The following is a 15,347-nucleotide window of genomic DNA, read 5'->3' as shown; positions in this document are numbered from 1 at the left end:
AAGAAAATTAAGCATCAAATATGTTTCCCAGTTCTATAGAATTGATTCCTTTTCCTTTTTATAGGACATTAATGTCAGATTGGTGAGGGCTCAGTTTTTGGCACCCTCCACACACCAATCAGCTGCTTTAGGGCTGATCAGGGAGGGCTGCAGTAACCCCCACCAATCTGCTATTGATTGCCTGTCCCATCAATTTTATCGAATTTGTAAATCCATTTAATGTCTCTGGGGCCTAAATCCATAAATAGTCACGTTCGGCCATTGATTTTATGTCCGTTAATCTACTTTATCTCTCTTATCTGTTCCATTGTAGGTGGTGGTAGACGGAAACACCTTTTCAACAGATAAGTCTTATGCGCTATGTACTTCTGTTTTTCTTCAGTGTGTAAGAAAACATTGCAAATGGATCGGATTAATATAATGAATCCGTGTGACATAATAACACAAGGATTTATCCTGACACTGCGGCTGTCACGCTTGATCTACCGCTGTTCTCTTGGTCATGCAATCTGACCCAGCCAAGTAGTTTCTGAGACATTTTCGTGAATACCGCTGAAAGAAAGCAGCATCTTTCACCAAGGTTCATGACTATTTAATAATGTGGAGCTACCCGGAGATGAAAACATATCATGGAGTTATTCAGGCCATTTAGCCATCAGCATGCATATTAGACTGGATTGCCGAGCAGAGTTTTTACAATGTAGTTTATGAGATCCTGTAAAAAGTTCATTTTTTTTTTTCCATCATTACGAATGCTGAGCAGTAACTTCTCCTCTCTTCCTTGTTCTGCATATTAAAACCACACTTCTTCAGGTTAAATTTGACATTTATTGACTCTGTATTCAATGTAAAAAAAAATTGCATTGTGTTTTCACATGAACCTGTTGTGATTGTAAGGGCTCATACTCACTAGCAAGAGACTCGCACGATACTCGTGTGAGTCTCTCACATGAAAACCTGGCACAGCCACCGGCGCTCGGACCAGAGCGTGTGCCTACATGTATTTCTATGCAGCCGCACGCTCCGGTCCGAGTGCCGGTGGCAGTGCCAGGTTTTCATGTGAGAGACTCACACGAGTATCGTGCGAGTCTCTTGCTAGTGAGTATGAGCCCTTAGAAACAAGTAGGTTTTCAGGACCCCTGTCATCTCAATGAAGAATGTTCCTAATACTTCTTCTGATATGTTAAGTCTGCACAATAAAATGTCATTTATATCCTTATATTTGTTTTCTTATTGTAGACTTCTTGTGTAGTAATGTATCAGGAATAACTTGAGAACAAACTACTAGAAGTTCTCCATGCTGGTTCTGTTGTAGGTTTAGGCCAGGTTCACATGTGCATTGGAGGTAGAGGTAGAGAATGGGCAGAAATCTAGCCACACACTTTGTGTCTTAAAAACACATCCATTAGAAGATTGTAAATCCGACAAAAGGTGAGAAGTTCTTAATCTTTGCTTTCCTATGTGGTGAGGAACGTGGAGTGGGAGTAAGTTGGTTAAGTTCATAAATGTAAAGCTGCACTTCAATGCTGGCAAGCCAACATTCTGCAGGGGTGTAGATAATAATTCTGATTTAAGGGTTCAGCCAAGACTTAGTTTTTAGTCCCATTAGTAAAAAAAAGACAAAAAAAAAACCAGGCAGGTAGTTGCTACCTACCTGCCTGTTGTGCTCGGCGCCAATCTCCGCTTGCACAGAGTGGTCACAGACCGCTCCTGCTGGAGATTCAGTGTTTTCCACTAATGTCACCTCGATAGAGAAGAGTCTTTTCTGCTTGGCTTTGTTGACAGAGTATAAAGGGCCTGTCACACTAAACGATATCGCTAGCAATATCGCTATAACGTCACTGGTTTTTGTAACGTAGTAGCGATATTGCTAGCGATATCGCTATGACTGATACTTACCTCCGACCGCTCCCCCGCTGGTTATCGCTGATCGCGCGAGAACGTCCTGGACCGTTTCTCGTCATCAGCTTCCTGCTGGGGCTTCCTGCTGTGACGACGAGCGACGCGTGGACGCGGGCGGGAGGACGTCAGGATCGCCTCATCTGACAGGTAAGTAGCAACCCCAACCCCTGAGATGTCGCTGGTGAGATCTGCCTGTGTGACAGCTCACTAGCGACCACTTAGTGATGCACCAGCGATCCTGACAGCGTCATATTGCTGGTCGGGATCGCTGGTGCATCGCTAAGTGTGACAGTACCTTAACTGCTGACATCATGCTGATTGACAACCGTCTCCCTGCTGCCTAACTGCGGGGAGCAGTCTGTCAATCAGCATGACGTCGACAGAGCAGCCCAGAAGAGGAAGAGCTGCTCTGTTGACGTTGAGCTGCTGAACCGCTGGCAGGAGTGGTCAGTGTCCGATCTGTGCCTGCGCTGGGTAGAACTGGCAGGTAGTTAGCAACTACATGCCTGTTAGTTTTTAAGCCCATAGTAAAAAAAAGAGTCCTGAATAAATCCTTTACATTCTAACACTATTGTACCTTTAATGTTGTTAATGTGGTCTACAGAATGTTTTCAGTGGGAGAAGTTGTGCTGATATATATATTATACTTTCCTACTGTAGTCCTGAAATGCCGGAACATATAGATTTGTGGATCCTATTAATATCCGTTTCATATAGGCCAAGTGTTATTTTTGTGTTAGAGACCTGTCATCTAAGAAAAGCATATTTCCATTGCTATATATAACCATCTTCCTCTCACCTTGGAATCTGCTTGAGTTTGGCAGTGTTGTTGCATCTCGAAGAATAAATTGGCTGTGATAGATTGCTGCTTAAATGGTTTAATTACCGAAAATATAGATTAAAGGTTTATTGAGAGGTGCAGGGAAGTGGCAATCATCATTCCTAGTGCTGCCATTTGTGTGTTACTAAGAAGGTGTGGGGTTGGAGGGGTTAGTCGGTGAGCCACACTGATGTAATCGTGCCATGGGTTAAGCTTTTGTTCACTATGAGGTTTGTCTGATCTAATGATACATCTACATTCTGCTGCCAAGATATAAATAAGACATATGTTTTCCACCATTTCTACACTACATGCCTCCCAGGGAAATGGAGATGCTTGAAGATTAAATACCATATCGAAAATATGTTATTAGAAGTCTTCACTACTACGGAATGTTGAACTTTTGCACAAAATTTCGGCTGACCACTTTTCATTGTGTGGTCCATGATTACATCACTGCTTAGTGGGAAATAATGCTGTTATATGGCTGGGATGCTTTATGGGTTCCTAGGGACCACAATGTTATGGCTTGTATGATTTTTCTTTCCTTTGTTTTCCCCCAAGACTATTCCAGTTAAACCGATTTGTAAAAGTATCTTTTAATCTCATAATCTAAAAATGCAAGCTTGTTAGACAGTTAACTAAATAAACGTAATGGGTATGTGTCCCAGGTGCCACCTATACCTCTATAGAGAGGTGGTCTATACGTTCCCTATACGATGCGGCGGGATATTTTAAAAGTCTAGATTTCTTTTCTTGCACTGGTTTGTGATGAATTGTGGCGGTAGTAGTGTAGTTGTTTTTTTTTTTTTTTTTATTCTACATAAGACTACAGCACAGGGCTTACGGTAATTCACTATATTATGCCAAAATGCTTCGTACCCGTGGTGGGCTCAGCAGTCAGATCTGCAGCAATCAGTAAGTTATCCACTATTTTGTGGATGGAGGATGGTTTTAAAAGTAGGTAAAATACCTTTGTTCCCATCTTTGTAGATGGGTACTTTTAGATATTACTTGTAAAAACAAGCACTTTTGCAATTTACTGTAAAAAAAATTTTTTTAGCCATTCTTGATAAATTAACACTTTTTTCTTTTGTATGAAACTCATTGCCTAGGCGACCGACCACAACTGCTGTCTAACCGCAGTGGTTGAGCATGCACTGTGCTTATAATCTTTTTACTTTTAAACTTGCAAGCACTGCTTTAAAGCTAGCAAGATTGCAGGAGCGCACTGTTCTATTAAACCCAGCCAGCTTCAGTGCTACGCTTACAAGATGGCAAGATGGTCTCCTAGGCAACAAGCTGTAAACAATAGAAAATGGTTACTTTTTCAAGACGAGGCTTCCCATTTTAATAAACAGTAAATTGCAAAAGTGCTTGTTTTTATAAGCATTAACCAATAAAATTCATCTACGAAGATGGGATTAACCCTTTGACCAGTTTGAGCGATTTAAACTGGCCACATCCTGGAATAGTGGCTCCAGAGCTAAGTAAAACATAGGTTTTTATTTCTTTAATTTTTCCTCTCTTTATGGCGATATTGGCCATTGGAATTTAGATCTGACTAATCATAAGTAGGCAGCATCTCACAAGGGAGAAAAGAACACTCTCTCCTCACTGATATCTGCAGCGACTGTGTAGAGATACAGCAAAGCTCAGTTTTGAATCATTACAAACACTTCCAGATCTCATCTCATGGCAGTGAGGGCAACAGCTGACAGCACTGTGAGACTAAGAGGAGATCTGGAAGGGTTTGTAACAATCCACAACTTAGCTTTGCTGTATCTCTACACAGTAGCTGTAGAGATCAGTGAGGAGGGAGTGTTCTTTTTTCCCTGGGTGTTTTCTGCCTGTTTATGATTGGTCAACCACGTGCAGGGGATGAGGTATACAACTCCAGAGACCAATCTCTGGTAACTCCCAGTTAAACTATAACATAAATCATAATGCAAAGTGTTCAAACTAATATCATCGTAACAGAGAGGAGTAATGAATCAATAAATAAAAACTACATTTGTCTCAGCCCTGTCAGCCACTATTTCATCATGTAGACAGTTTAACATGCTATAAGTGGCATTTTACCTTGAAAAACTGGTTAAAGGTCCTCTTTAAGTGGGAAATATGAGAATTTTGGGTACCTCATTGAGGGTTACTGCACATAAAAAGGGTTGAAGTCCCTAATATCTTGGGAACTAGGCTTCACTGTTAAATGTCTGTCTTTTTCTCATTATAGGTGCAAGTTTTTCAGTCTGACTGAAACTCCAGAAGACTATACTATTATCGTGGATGAAGAAGGGTTTCTAGGTATGGATTTTTTTCTTAAGGCTGTCTTTCTTTTAAAAAAAGGCAGTTTTAGTTCTCAAATTTTATGTATATATGTCTCTTAAATACCGTATTTTTGGCTTTATAAGTTGCACCTGAATATAAGACGCACCCCCAAATTTGGTGAAGAAAAAGAGAAAAACACAATTTTTTATGTTAAATGGGCATCTGTCTTATAGTGCCAGTGTCTGTCTTACAAATCATATATATGTCCCTCATCCTAGTATCTACATAACCCCCATCCTGGCACATGGCCCCCTTGTGCTGACACATAGCCCCCCTGTGCTGGCACATTGCCCCCCTTTGCTACTGGCACATTGCCACCTTGTGCTGGCAAATTGCTCCCCCTGTGCTGCTGGCACACTGCCCCCTTGTGCTGGTACACTGCCCCCTTGTGCTGGCACATTTCCCCCCTGTGCTGCTGGTACATTGGCACATTGCCCCTTTGTGCTGGCACATAATCTCCCCATCCCATCCTGGATATGGCCCCCCAATCACTATATGCCCCCTGCTGGCACACACTTGGCCCCCCTCTCTCTATATGCCCCTCTTCTGGCACACACATGGCCCCCCCGGTCACTATATGCCCCCCTGCTGGCATGCACATGGCCCCGCCCCGCTGCTGGCTCGCATATGCCCCCCGGTCACTATATGCCCCCCTGCTGGCACGCACATGGCCCCCTGGTCACTATATGGCCCCTGCTGGCAAGCACATGGCCCCCCGGCCACTATATGCCCCCTGCTGGCACACACATGATAAAATAACAAACACTTAACTCAACTTACGTTGATTGCACCGTGCTCCCAGCTCCCCCCGTGGCTCTTCCTGTGTTTGTGCCGACATCCGATCATGCCAATAAATGCAGAAATATTACTGAATGTTTTGTTATATTTTCATATAGTGTATTTTCTTATGGAATGTTGATTCCCTCTCCTCCCCCTTAATATAATAAAACCAATGAATTGCACGGGTCACTATAAGTTTTGGAGACCACCCCAATTTATGAAAACTGACAATAGTCAGCAAATTTTTTATTTAGGGGTGGACACTGACAGTGAAGGGCTCCTGTGTAGAATATGTCTACCCCCCCATTACCTACCCATTTATGCAAAAACATGATCATCTCAATAGTAGATGTAAAATATAGTATATAAAATCTGTGCATACACATATATAAATTTTACATTTATTTGCTATAGTTTAAATTGGAAAAAAGTAAATAATTTGCCCCTTTTATTACACCAGTTACTTTATAATGTTTTCTGTATTGTTTGGGTTGTTGCAATAAAAGGGATAGTATATATGACCTTGTTATTTACTGGTTTATGAAGAGAAGAAAGGTAAATTATAAAAATGTGATTATTAATTTTAGCAACCTTAATGGGGAAAAAAATCCCTGGACTTTATTTTTTCAGCTTCATTTTACCCATAAGGCCTGTTTCACACTTCCGTTTTTGACCATCAGTCAAAATCCGCCAGTTTTTTAAAAAAACGGATCCGCCATTTTTTTTGGCGGATCCGTTTTTTTCCCCATTGAGTTGCATTACCGGCGGATCTCTCTCTCTCTTTCTGTCTCTCTCCCCTTCCCGGCCAGCGGTTCCTTTAAAATTCTTCATTCGGTGGATCCGTCAAAAAACGGTTCTGGTGGCATCCGTTCACATCAGTTAGGAACGGATCCGCTTTTCCGCCTTTTTGGCGGATTTTAACTGACACAAAAAACTGAAGTGTGAAACAGGCCTAATGTACACATGTACTGGTATATAGCGATGTATCTCTCTATTGATACAACAGTACAGCAAAGAAGAAGAATAACATTTAGATTTGTGGGTAGAGAAAAATATCTTTGGCTCACTGTTAATGTTTCAGATTTCCATGTCACAGGTTCTGAATTTGAGTCACGGGTAAGCCCACCATGGAAAAAAAGAAATTGGTGAACCCCTTGACGCAACATCCCGTACATGTGATCAAAGAGCAGGCTGAGCTTCATGGAAAGCTGGCATTTTCACTATATATACAGGTCCTTCTTGCAAGATTAGAATATCATCAAAAAGTTAATTTACTTCAGTTCTTCAATACAAAAAGTGAAACTCCTCTATTATATACTTACCTAAAATTGTCTGTCATCCGCTTCCATCCGGACGTCCTCAAATCCCACAATCCACCGCGCCACACCGGAAATATACTGACCGCCATATTGGAATATCCAAGTGATGGGTATTCCAATATGGCACCCGCTGGTGGTACCAGGCCCTTCGCAGTACCACCAGCGGGACACCCACGCCAGACCCCCCGCTGCCAACGCTGGACCCGCTGCTGGACCTCCAATATGACCCACCGCCGGACCTCTGCCAGGACCCGCCGCCGGATCGCCGCCAGGACCTTCCGCCGGACCCCCCGCTAGGACCCGCCGCCTGACTATATGCGCCAGATCCCACCGCTGCCTGCCCACCCACCTCCGTGCAGTCACAGCCGGCAGGAAAGACCGCGGCTTGCGGCCTGTGCTGGAGATGGGGTGCGGGTGCCCTCAGTGCCGCACCCCATCTCCAGCACAGACCGCAAACCACCATCTTTCCTGCCGGCTGTGACTGCACGGAGGTGGGTGGGCAGGCAGCTGCGGGACACACTGCCCTCCCGATGCAATAGCATTGTGCCCACATCTAGTATATTATAAAGTCATTACAAACAGAGTGATGTATTTCAAGTGTTTATTTCTGTTAATGTTGAGGATTATGGCTTACATAATCATACCACAGGTTCAAGTCGTGTGATTTAACATTTTTTTTTTTTTTATTAAAAAAGAAATACAAATTCAAACCATTCACTTTTGTTGGCTAAAATGAGAATAATCCATCCAGCCTCTGACTATTGGAAATTACCTATTATTTAAAACCAGCTTTTGTGCTTTTTTTTTTTTTTTTTCTATTTCACAATATATTTTGTTCCATATTATGTATTTTTCTTTAAAGCACTTAATGGGCCTGGGCAAAGGTCATTGTGAAGGGAGAGGGAGCAGGGAAGACCATGACATCACATACTGTGATTAGTGAATCCTATGTTATTCGCTGTATATAGAGGCGCTATCGGTCATTGTAATACTGCCTCTGATGATAAGAAAACTCCTGTAAACTCTTTCTGAAAGGGCAAAATTTGTAGTCTAAAAAGCCCTAGTGGCCAGAGTGAAAATAGCAAGATTTACTAATTTCTGTTTGTTTTTTTCATAAAGATCGTGATATGAGGAAAGAAAAATATTACCAAAAAAATACATGTAACACATAATCCTGATTTAAGCAATGGATCCTTTTCTTACGATATGCTTTGCTTTTAGGAAGAAGGCTAGCACTCCTATATTAATGTGCAGGATAATGTATGCCAAGACATAGGCCAATATACTATATACTGTACATGTGTGGGTAGAATACAGTTAGGTCATGAAATATTTGGACAGTGACAGAATCTTTGTGATTTAGGCTCTGCATGCCACAGTTTTTTTTATTTAAAATGAAACAACTGAGAAGCAATTGAAGTTTTAGGTTTAATACAAGTAGTTGAACAAAAATCTCCTATGAAATATTTAGCAAGTGCAACCATTTTTCTGCAAACAAACCCACGTATGAAAACGAGTGCACACAAAGGTCTCATAAAAGCTAACAATTTATTAAATATACTTAAAAAAATATTTTTTTAAAATACAAAAGACATACATATAACAAAGCAGAATGTTCTTAGAACTGGCACCAGTAATGTGTACAAAGTAAGAGCTGTAAAGTAACACAACAGATTCCAAATAGGGCAAAGGACCTCATCAATGTAATAATCCAAGTCAAATAACAAGTGTCATGACTGGTAGTAAATAAATTAGTGAAAAATGCATAAGGTAAGTACTTACACAAAAGATGGTATGACAGTGAAAGGGGGTCTACTACATGCGTCCTGGTCCATCTGCCCCAATGCACGTTTCACCCAGAGGCTTCGGCAGGGGGCGTGTCATATCTCTTACTTTGTACGTTACTGGTTCCACTTCTAGGAACTTTCTGCTTTTTGGTATATGTATGTCTTTTGTATTTAAAAGAAATATTTTTTAAGTATATTTAATAAATTGTTAGCTTTTATGAGACCTTTGTGTGCACTCGTTTTCATACGTGGGTTTGTTGATTAGTTTCAGAGTGTGTCTCTTTAATGTTTTCTCCTTGTTTCCTCAGTCTTTTGTGTTGGTATTTATTTTTCTACAAAGCCTCCTTATTTCAGGGGCTTAAAAGTAATAGGAAAAATGAATTTTATCATAAACAAAATATTCATTTTTAATACTTTGTTGAGAATCCTTTGCAGGAAATAACTGCCTGAAGTTTGGAAACCATGGATGTAACCCAACACTGTGTTTCCTAATTTGTTATGCTTTGCCAGGCCTTTACTGCAGCTGACTTCAGTTGTTGCTTGTCTGTGGGTCTTTCTGCCTTAAGTTTTGTTCACTCTTATTACATTGATGACCTATCCTTAGGAAAGGTCATCAGTGTCTGATCCGCCGAGGTGGTCCAACACCTAGCGCCCCTGCCAGTCAACTGTTATCAGTGTTGTCAGCTGCCAGATGTACTCGCTTGCTGAGCTGCTCTGTCTTCTGGCAGTGTCCAAGGCTTGGTACTGCACAAAGCAATAGGATGCGCATGTTCAGTAACCTGTGGCATTCACTACCAGAAGACAGCTAGCTCCGCAAGTGAGTACTTCCAGACGGCAGCTGCTGCCTCCAACAGCTGATCATCGGGGGTGATAGATGCTGAACCTTGCCAATGAGACATTGATTAATCATCCTAAGGATAGGTCATGCCCATGTAGTCCATTAAACAGCTTTTGAGGTAATACAGCCGTGTGATTTCCTGATTTCCTATTCTTTTAAGTGTTTGTCACACGTAAATGTTTCAGATCACCAAACAAATTTAAATATTAGACCAAGATAACAAATAAACACAAAATTGAGTATTTAAATGAAGGAAAAAGAAATCCAAACCTACAGGTCTCTGTGAAAAAATGATTGTCCCCTCCCTTAAAACATAAATTAACAGTGGTTTACCACATCTTCGTGAAGCTGAGTTCAAATTTCCTAGCCACACCCAGGCCTTGATTACTGCCACACCTGTTCTCAATCAAGAAATCTCTTAAATAGGACCTGTCTGACAAAGTAAAGTAGACCAAAAGATTCCCAAAAGGTAGACATCATTCTGCGATCCAAAGAAATTCTTGAACAAATGAGAAACAAAGTAATTGAGCTCTTTCAGTCTGGAAAAGGTTATAAAGCATTTTCTAAAGCTTTGGAATTCCAACGAACCACAATGAGAGCCATTATCCACAAATGGTGAAAATCTGGAACAGCAGTTAACCTTCTCCAGAGTGGCCAGCAGACCAAAATTACCCCAAGAGCACATACTCTCATCGAAGAGGTCACAAAGGACCCCACATCAACATACAAAGAACTGCAGGCCTCACTTGCCTCAGTTAACTTCAGTGTTCATGACATCACCATAAGAAAGAAGCTGGGAAAAAATGGCCTTCATGGCAAAGTTTCAAGACAAAAACCACTGCTGAGCAGAACATAAAGGCTCTTCTCAGTTTTGCCAGAAAACATCTTGATGATACCCAAGACTTTTGGGAGAATAATCAGTGAACTTAAGAGACAAAGTTGAACTTTTTGGAAGGTGTATGTCCCATTACATCTGGCGTAGAAGTACCACAGCATGTCAGAAAAGAAACATCACACCAACATGTTGATGCACATTTGGGTTATGCAGCAGGACCATGATGCAAAACACACCAGCAAGTTGACCTCTGAATGGCTTAAGAAAAACAAAATTAAGACTTTGGAGTGGCCTACTCAAGGTCCTGATCTTAATACGAGATGCTGTGAGATGCCGTGGCATGAGCTTAAAAAGGCGGTTCATGCTCTGAAAGCCCTCCAATGTGGCCGAATTACAACAATTCTGCAAAGATGAGTGTGCAAAATTCTTCCAGAGCATTGTAAAAGACTCATTGCCAGTTATCACAAACGCTTGATTGCAGTTATTGCTGCTAAGGGTGGCCCAATCATTTATTAGATTTAGGGGGCGATCAATTTTTCACACAGGGTCCTATAGGTTTGGATTTCTTTTCCCATAATAGTAAAGACTTTAAATTAAAAACTGCATTTTGAGTTTACTTGTGTTATCTTTGTCTAATATTTTAAATTTGTTTTGTGATCGGAAACATTTAAGCGTCATATACGTGCAAAAGTACATGATATCAGGAAGGGGGCAAAAACGTTTTCTCACAGCTATATATCCGATTTTTAAATATGTTTTAGTAAAGAGCTAAAATGCCCAAACTTATAACACTGTCCAATTATTCCTGGACCTAACTGTACCTGTGTGTGTAATATATATAATATGTATTTGCGTGCATGAATATATAGATTCAGCTATTGCTATGCACACTCTTGCGTAGTGCTTGCACATATAGGCACAGGATAAGCCATAAATGTCTGCAAGTTGCAGGTCTCGCCTATCTTGAGAATGGCCAACGAGAATGGAGAGGGACAGGTGTACGGCCATCTGTCCATTTTCAACTCTGCAAGACAGAGATCCCTTGAGCCATAATACTTTAATGTTACCAAAAATTTCTCAAACTTCATATCATGTAGGGTGTAGTGTTGTATGTTCTAATTATTTTACACTCTGAGAAATGTGAAGGTTGGCATATGTAATCGCCTTGCTATCGTTCTACTTGCGCAGAAGCCACATCTGTTTTCATAATAACAGATCTCCTTTGGTGATTTGAAATGTTTGGAAAGAATGCAGAGGATTTGACTACAGTTTAAATGAGATCCAAATGAATAACCCTAATAAATAAGCTTACCTACGGTTTTGGATGAAAAACAGAAGATCACTGAACTGCTTCATGTTTATGGTATGCATGATACATAAGTCCCAAGTGTTCCTCTTATTTGAACACTTGGGACTTATGCATCATGTAGAGCTTTCATGTTTTTCTGCATGAAAGGGGCCTTTTAGTTTTTTTATTATTCAGAACCGTTGTGTTGGTGGTTAATGCTCAGAGGTCTATGGAGAAAAGAGCTATTTATACTCCAAAACCCAAATCCTTCTTAAAGGTCATGTCTGCTTGTGTACCATCTTACATTGCCATAAATCATAATCCTGCAGTTGTGTTTTATATATTGTCACCTAGAATGTCAACTTCTTATGTGTTAGCAGAATGCAGCCATTTGGACTGTGATTTTCATCTTTGGCATATCACATTGTGACTTTCAAATTAAAAATCATATGTACGTATAGTCATTAATTAATACAGGACTTTCCCTCTTTGGTTTCCCTCTTTGACTACATTCTGCCTTAAACCGGCTAAACTTTTATCCATTGGGCTACATTCATGAAACCATTTCTAGCTTTCTAACCGTTTATGTTTTGAGGGTTCCAGAAAGGATAGTTTAGAAAATGTAACTATGAGCTTATCCTAAGGATGGGATTTCCACTGTTCCTATATGTTACAGTAGGAATTCCCTGTGGTGAAGATGAAGCAGTGTTACTAATGGTGATTTTTTAGTTTATTTTTGGTAACTCTTAAATTTCTAGCAAACAATGAATGCATTCTGCAGATTCCAATGCCTGTTTTAAATGCAGTGAGAAAAATAAGCATTTGATATGCTGCCGGTTTTCCCACCTAAAAAGAATGGAGAGGTCTGTAATTTGTATTGTAGGTACACTTCAACTGTGAGAGTCATAATCTAATAATAAAAAAACAGAAAATCATATTGTATGATTTTTAAATACGGTAATTAAATTGCATTTTATTGCATGAAATAAGTATTTGATCACCTACCAACCAGCAAGAATTCTGGCTCTTACAGACCTGTTAGTTTTTCTTTTAGAAGTCCTCCTACTCTGTACTCATTACCTGTATTAATTGCAAGTATTTGAACCCGTTACCTTTTTAAAACACACCTGTCCACATACTCAAACAATTACACTCCAACCTATCCACCATCGCCAAGATCGAAGAGCTGTCTCAGGACACCAGGGACATAATTGTAAACCTGCACAAGGCTGGGATGGGCTACAGGACAATAGGCATGCAGCTTGAGAGAAGGCAACAACTGTTTGCACAATTATTAGAAAATGGAAGAAACACAAGATGACTGTCAATATTCACATACAAAATACATACTCGCCGAATGCCTAATCCCCGATGCCCGTGTCTCCTGCAAAAAATCAAAAATAAACCAATATTTACTCGCCTTTCCACCATAGTCCATTTAATACCGTGTATCCCTCGGCGATCTCACCCGGCCTCCGGCGATACACTGACAGGAGGTAATCACTCCGCAATGTATCACTGAGCTGCCATGTGAGTTCACCGGAGTTCATCAGCTGATCAGCTCTGGTGCTCTCACATATGGCAATGCTGTGTGAGACACTTCTCACACAGCGGTAGTGCCGTAAGTGAGCGCATCGGAGCTGATAAACTCCGGTGAACTCTTACGGCAGCTCATTGATGCACTGCGGGAGCAATTACCTCCTCACAGCGGCGGGGTAGAGCGGTCACATCTCCTGATGTGACTGTTCTACATGTGATATCGCCGTGGGACACTTATTATTAAGTGGACTATGTCGGACAGGTTAGTATTATGTGTTGGTTTATTATTTTTTGATTGTGTGCAGGAGACGAGGGCGTCCGAGATTAGGCGTTCAGTAAGTATGGCAAAATTTAGATTCAATAAAGGAGTCTGGGTGATTATTTCAAATAAAGGACTTTATTCTGTGTGTCTATGGTTTTTATACAATATCACTATGGAGTCATAATGGATAGGTGTCTTATAGACGCCTCTCCATTTCTAACCTGTGAGCTTGATGTCACGTGACAATACAAAGGTGACATCAACCCCACAAATATGACCCCCACTTGTCACCGCTACAGGGCAAGTGGGAAGAGTGAGGCTAAGTGCCTGAATTGGTGCATCTATGAGATGTGCCATTTCTGGGGTGGCTGAGAGCAGATGTTTTTTACCTTGGGGTGCCAGTATCCTCGGCCCCTTCCCAGGCTATTAATATCAGTCTGTAGCTGTCTACCTAGACTTTGCTGGTTTGATTTTATAGGGGGACCCATGTAAACTAGCCAGTAAAGGCTAAGCGAAATGCTGTGAGCTGATATTAATAGCCTGGAACCTTTATGGCTAATGGCTCCTTCCCAGAATATTAACATCAGCCGTCAGCTTTCCCTTGGCTGGTTATGAAAATTATACTGGAGCCCACGCAATTTTTTTATTTTTTTTGAAAAATAAACAGATATTGCATTTCACTCAGATTTCTGACAGTTGCTGTTTTGTTACAGCATATGTAGGTTAATGCATCTATATAGGCTGGTGACTGTGTGTGTGTCTATATTTAACCCTTTATGTATCGTTTTATTAATGAGAGTATCTGGCTGACACCTGTTCATTACTAAACCTCGGGCTTGGTATTGTATATGTATATTCACTTATATTTTGTGTGTGTGTAAACATTATAAATTTGAACATGCTATGTAATGACATTATGGTCTTAAATTCTAAAATGGAGAAAAAAAAGAAGAGATTGAACAAGGAAATGACATCACAATTCTTTTTTTTTTTTTTAAATAATATATCTTGGCTCTATGGATTTACAAAAACGCATGAGAAAATGCATGCAAAAACGCACAGAAAAGCGCACATTTTCCTCTATGTTTTTCTGCCAAGAGATGAAGAAACCTTGCAGAAATTTCTGCAATCAAATAAGCAATGTGCGCACATAGCCTTTCTGTCATTTAGAACTCCTGTAACTGTGACCACTCTTTTTGGGTTATCAAATTCCTGACCATGTATACCGCTTTGTGGTCCAGTACTGCCAATATGCACAAGTTGAGGACATTAAATCGCCCTCCCTTACACCTTAGATAGCTGTGGCTAAACAGTCATTTGACCGCTGTCTCTTCAGACCCAACCATACACATTGCTGCTCCACTTTTCAATGAAGACAATGGAGTAAGTCAGTACCAGAAATAGCTGACAGCAGCTTATCTCCAGTGGAAACAGAAGAATAGGCTATAATACAACATAGTTAGGGAGAGTTAGGAGGCCCCTTTCAAAGAAGCCCTCTCATGAACTTTATTTTTCCATAAATTTGTGTATAGTCTGTCACCAAGTTTTTGCTATGTAATCTGAAAGCAGTATAAAGTAGGATCAGAGACCATGATTACATTTACAACGATGTGTCACTTGCTGGGCCGTGTTTTGCTTTTTCATTATAA

At 40.7% G+C, this 15,347-nt stretch overlaps 1 protein-coding gene across 2 annotated transcripts in view; it reads left to right on the top strand.

Annotated features, from left to right (window-relative positions):
• CASTOR2 (cytosolic arginine sensor for mTORC1 subunit 2) overlaps window positions 1-15,347 on the top strand; it is a 275,537-nt gene that overhangs the window by 119,002 nt on the left and 141,188 nt on the right. For both annotated transcript variants that reach the window (XM_073574914.1, XM_073574911.1), the window contains exon 3: window positions 4,956-5,026. In XM_073574914.1, coding sequence (XP_073431015.1) covers window positions 4,956-5,026 — 71 coding nt within the window. The remainder of the gene's footprint in view (window positions 1-4,955; window positions 5,027-15,347) is intronic.

The sequence above is a fragment of the Dendrobates tinctorius genome, unplaced genomic scaffold, assembly GCF_039654945.1.
Source record: "Dendrobates tinctorius isolate UK_male_01 unplaced genomic scaffold, ASM3965494v1 ptg000007l, whole genome shotgun sequence".
Lineage (NCBI taxonomy): Eukaryota > Metazoa > Chordata > Amphibia > Anura > Dendrobatidae > Dendrobates > Dendrobates tinctorius.
Note: the sequence above shows the minus strand (reverse complement) of the source record. Positions and strands in the feature narration are given on the sequence as shown.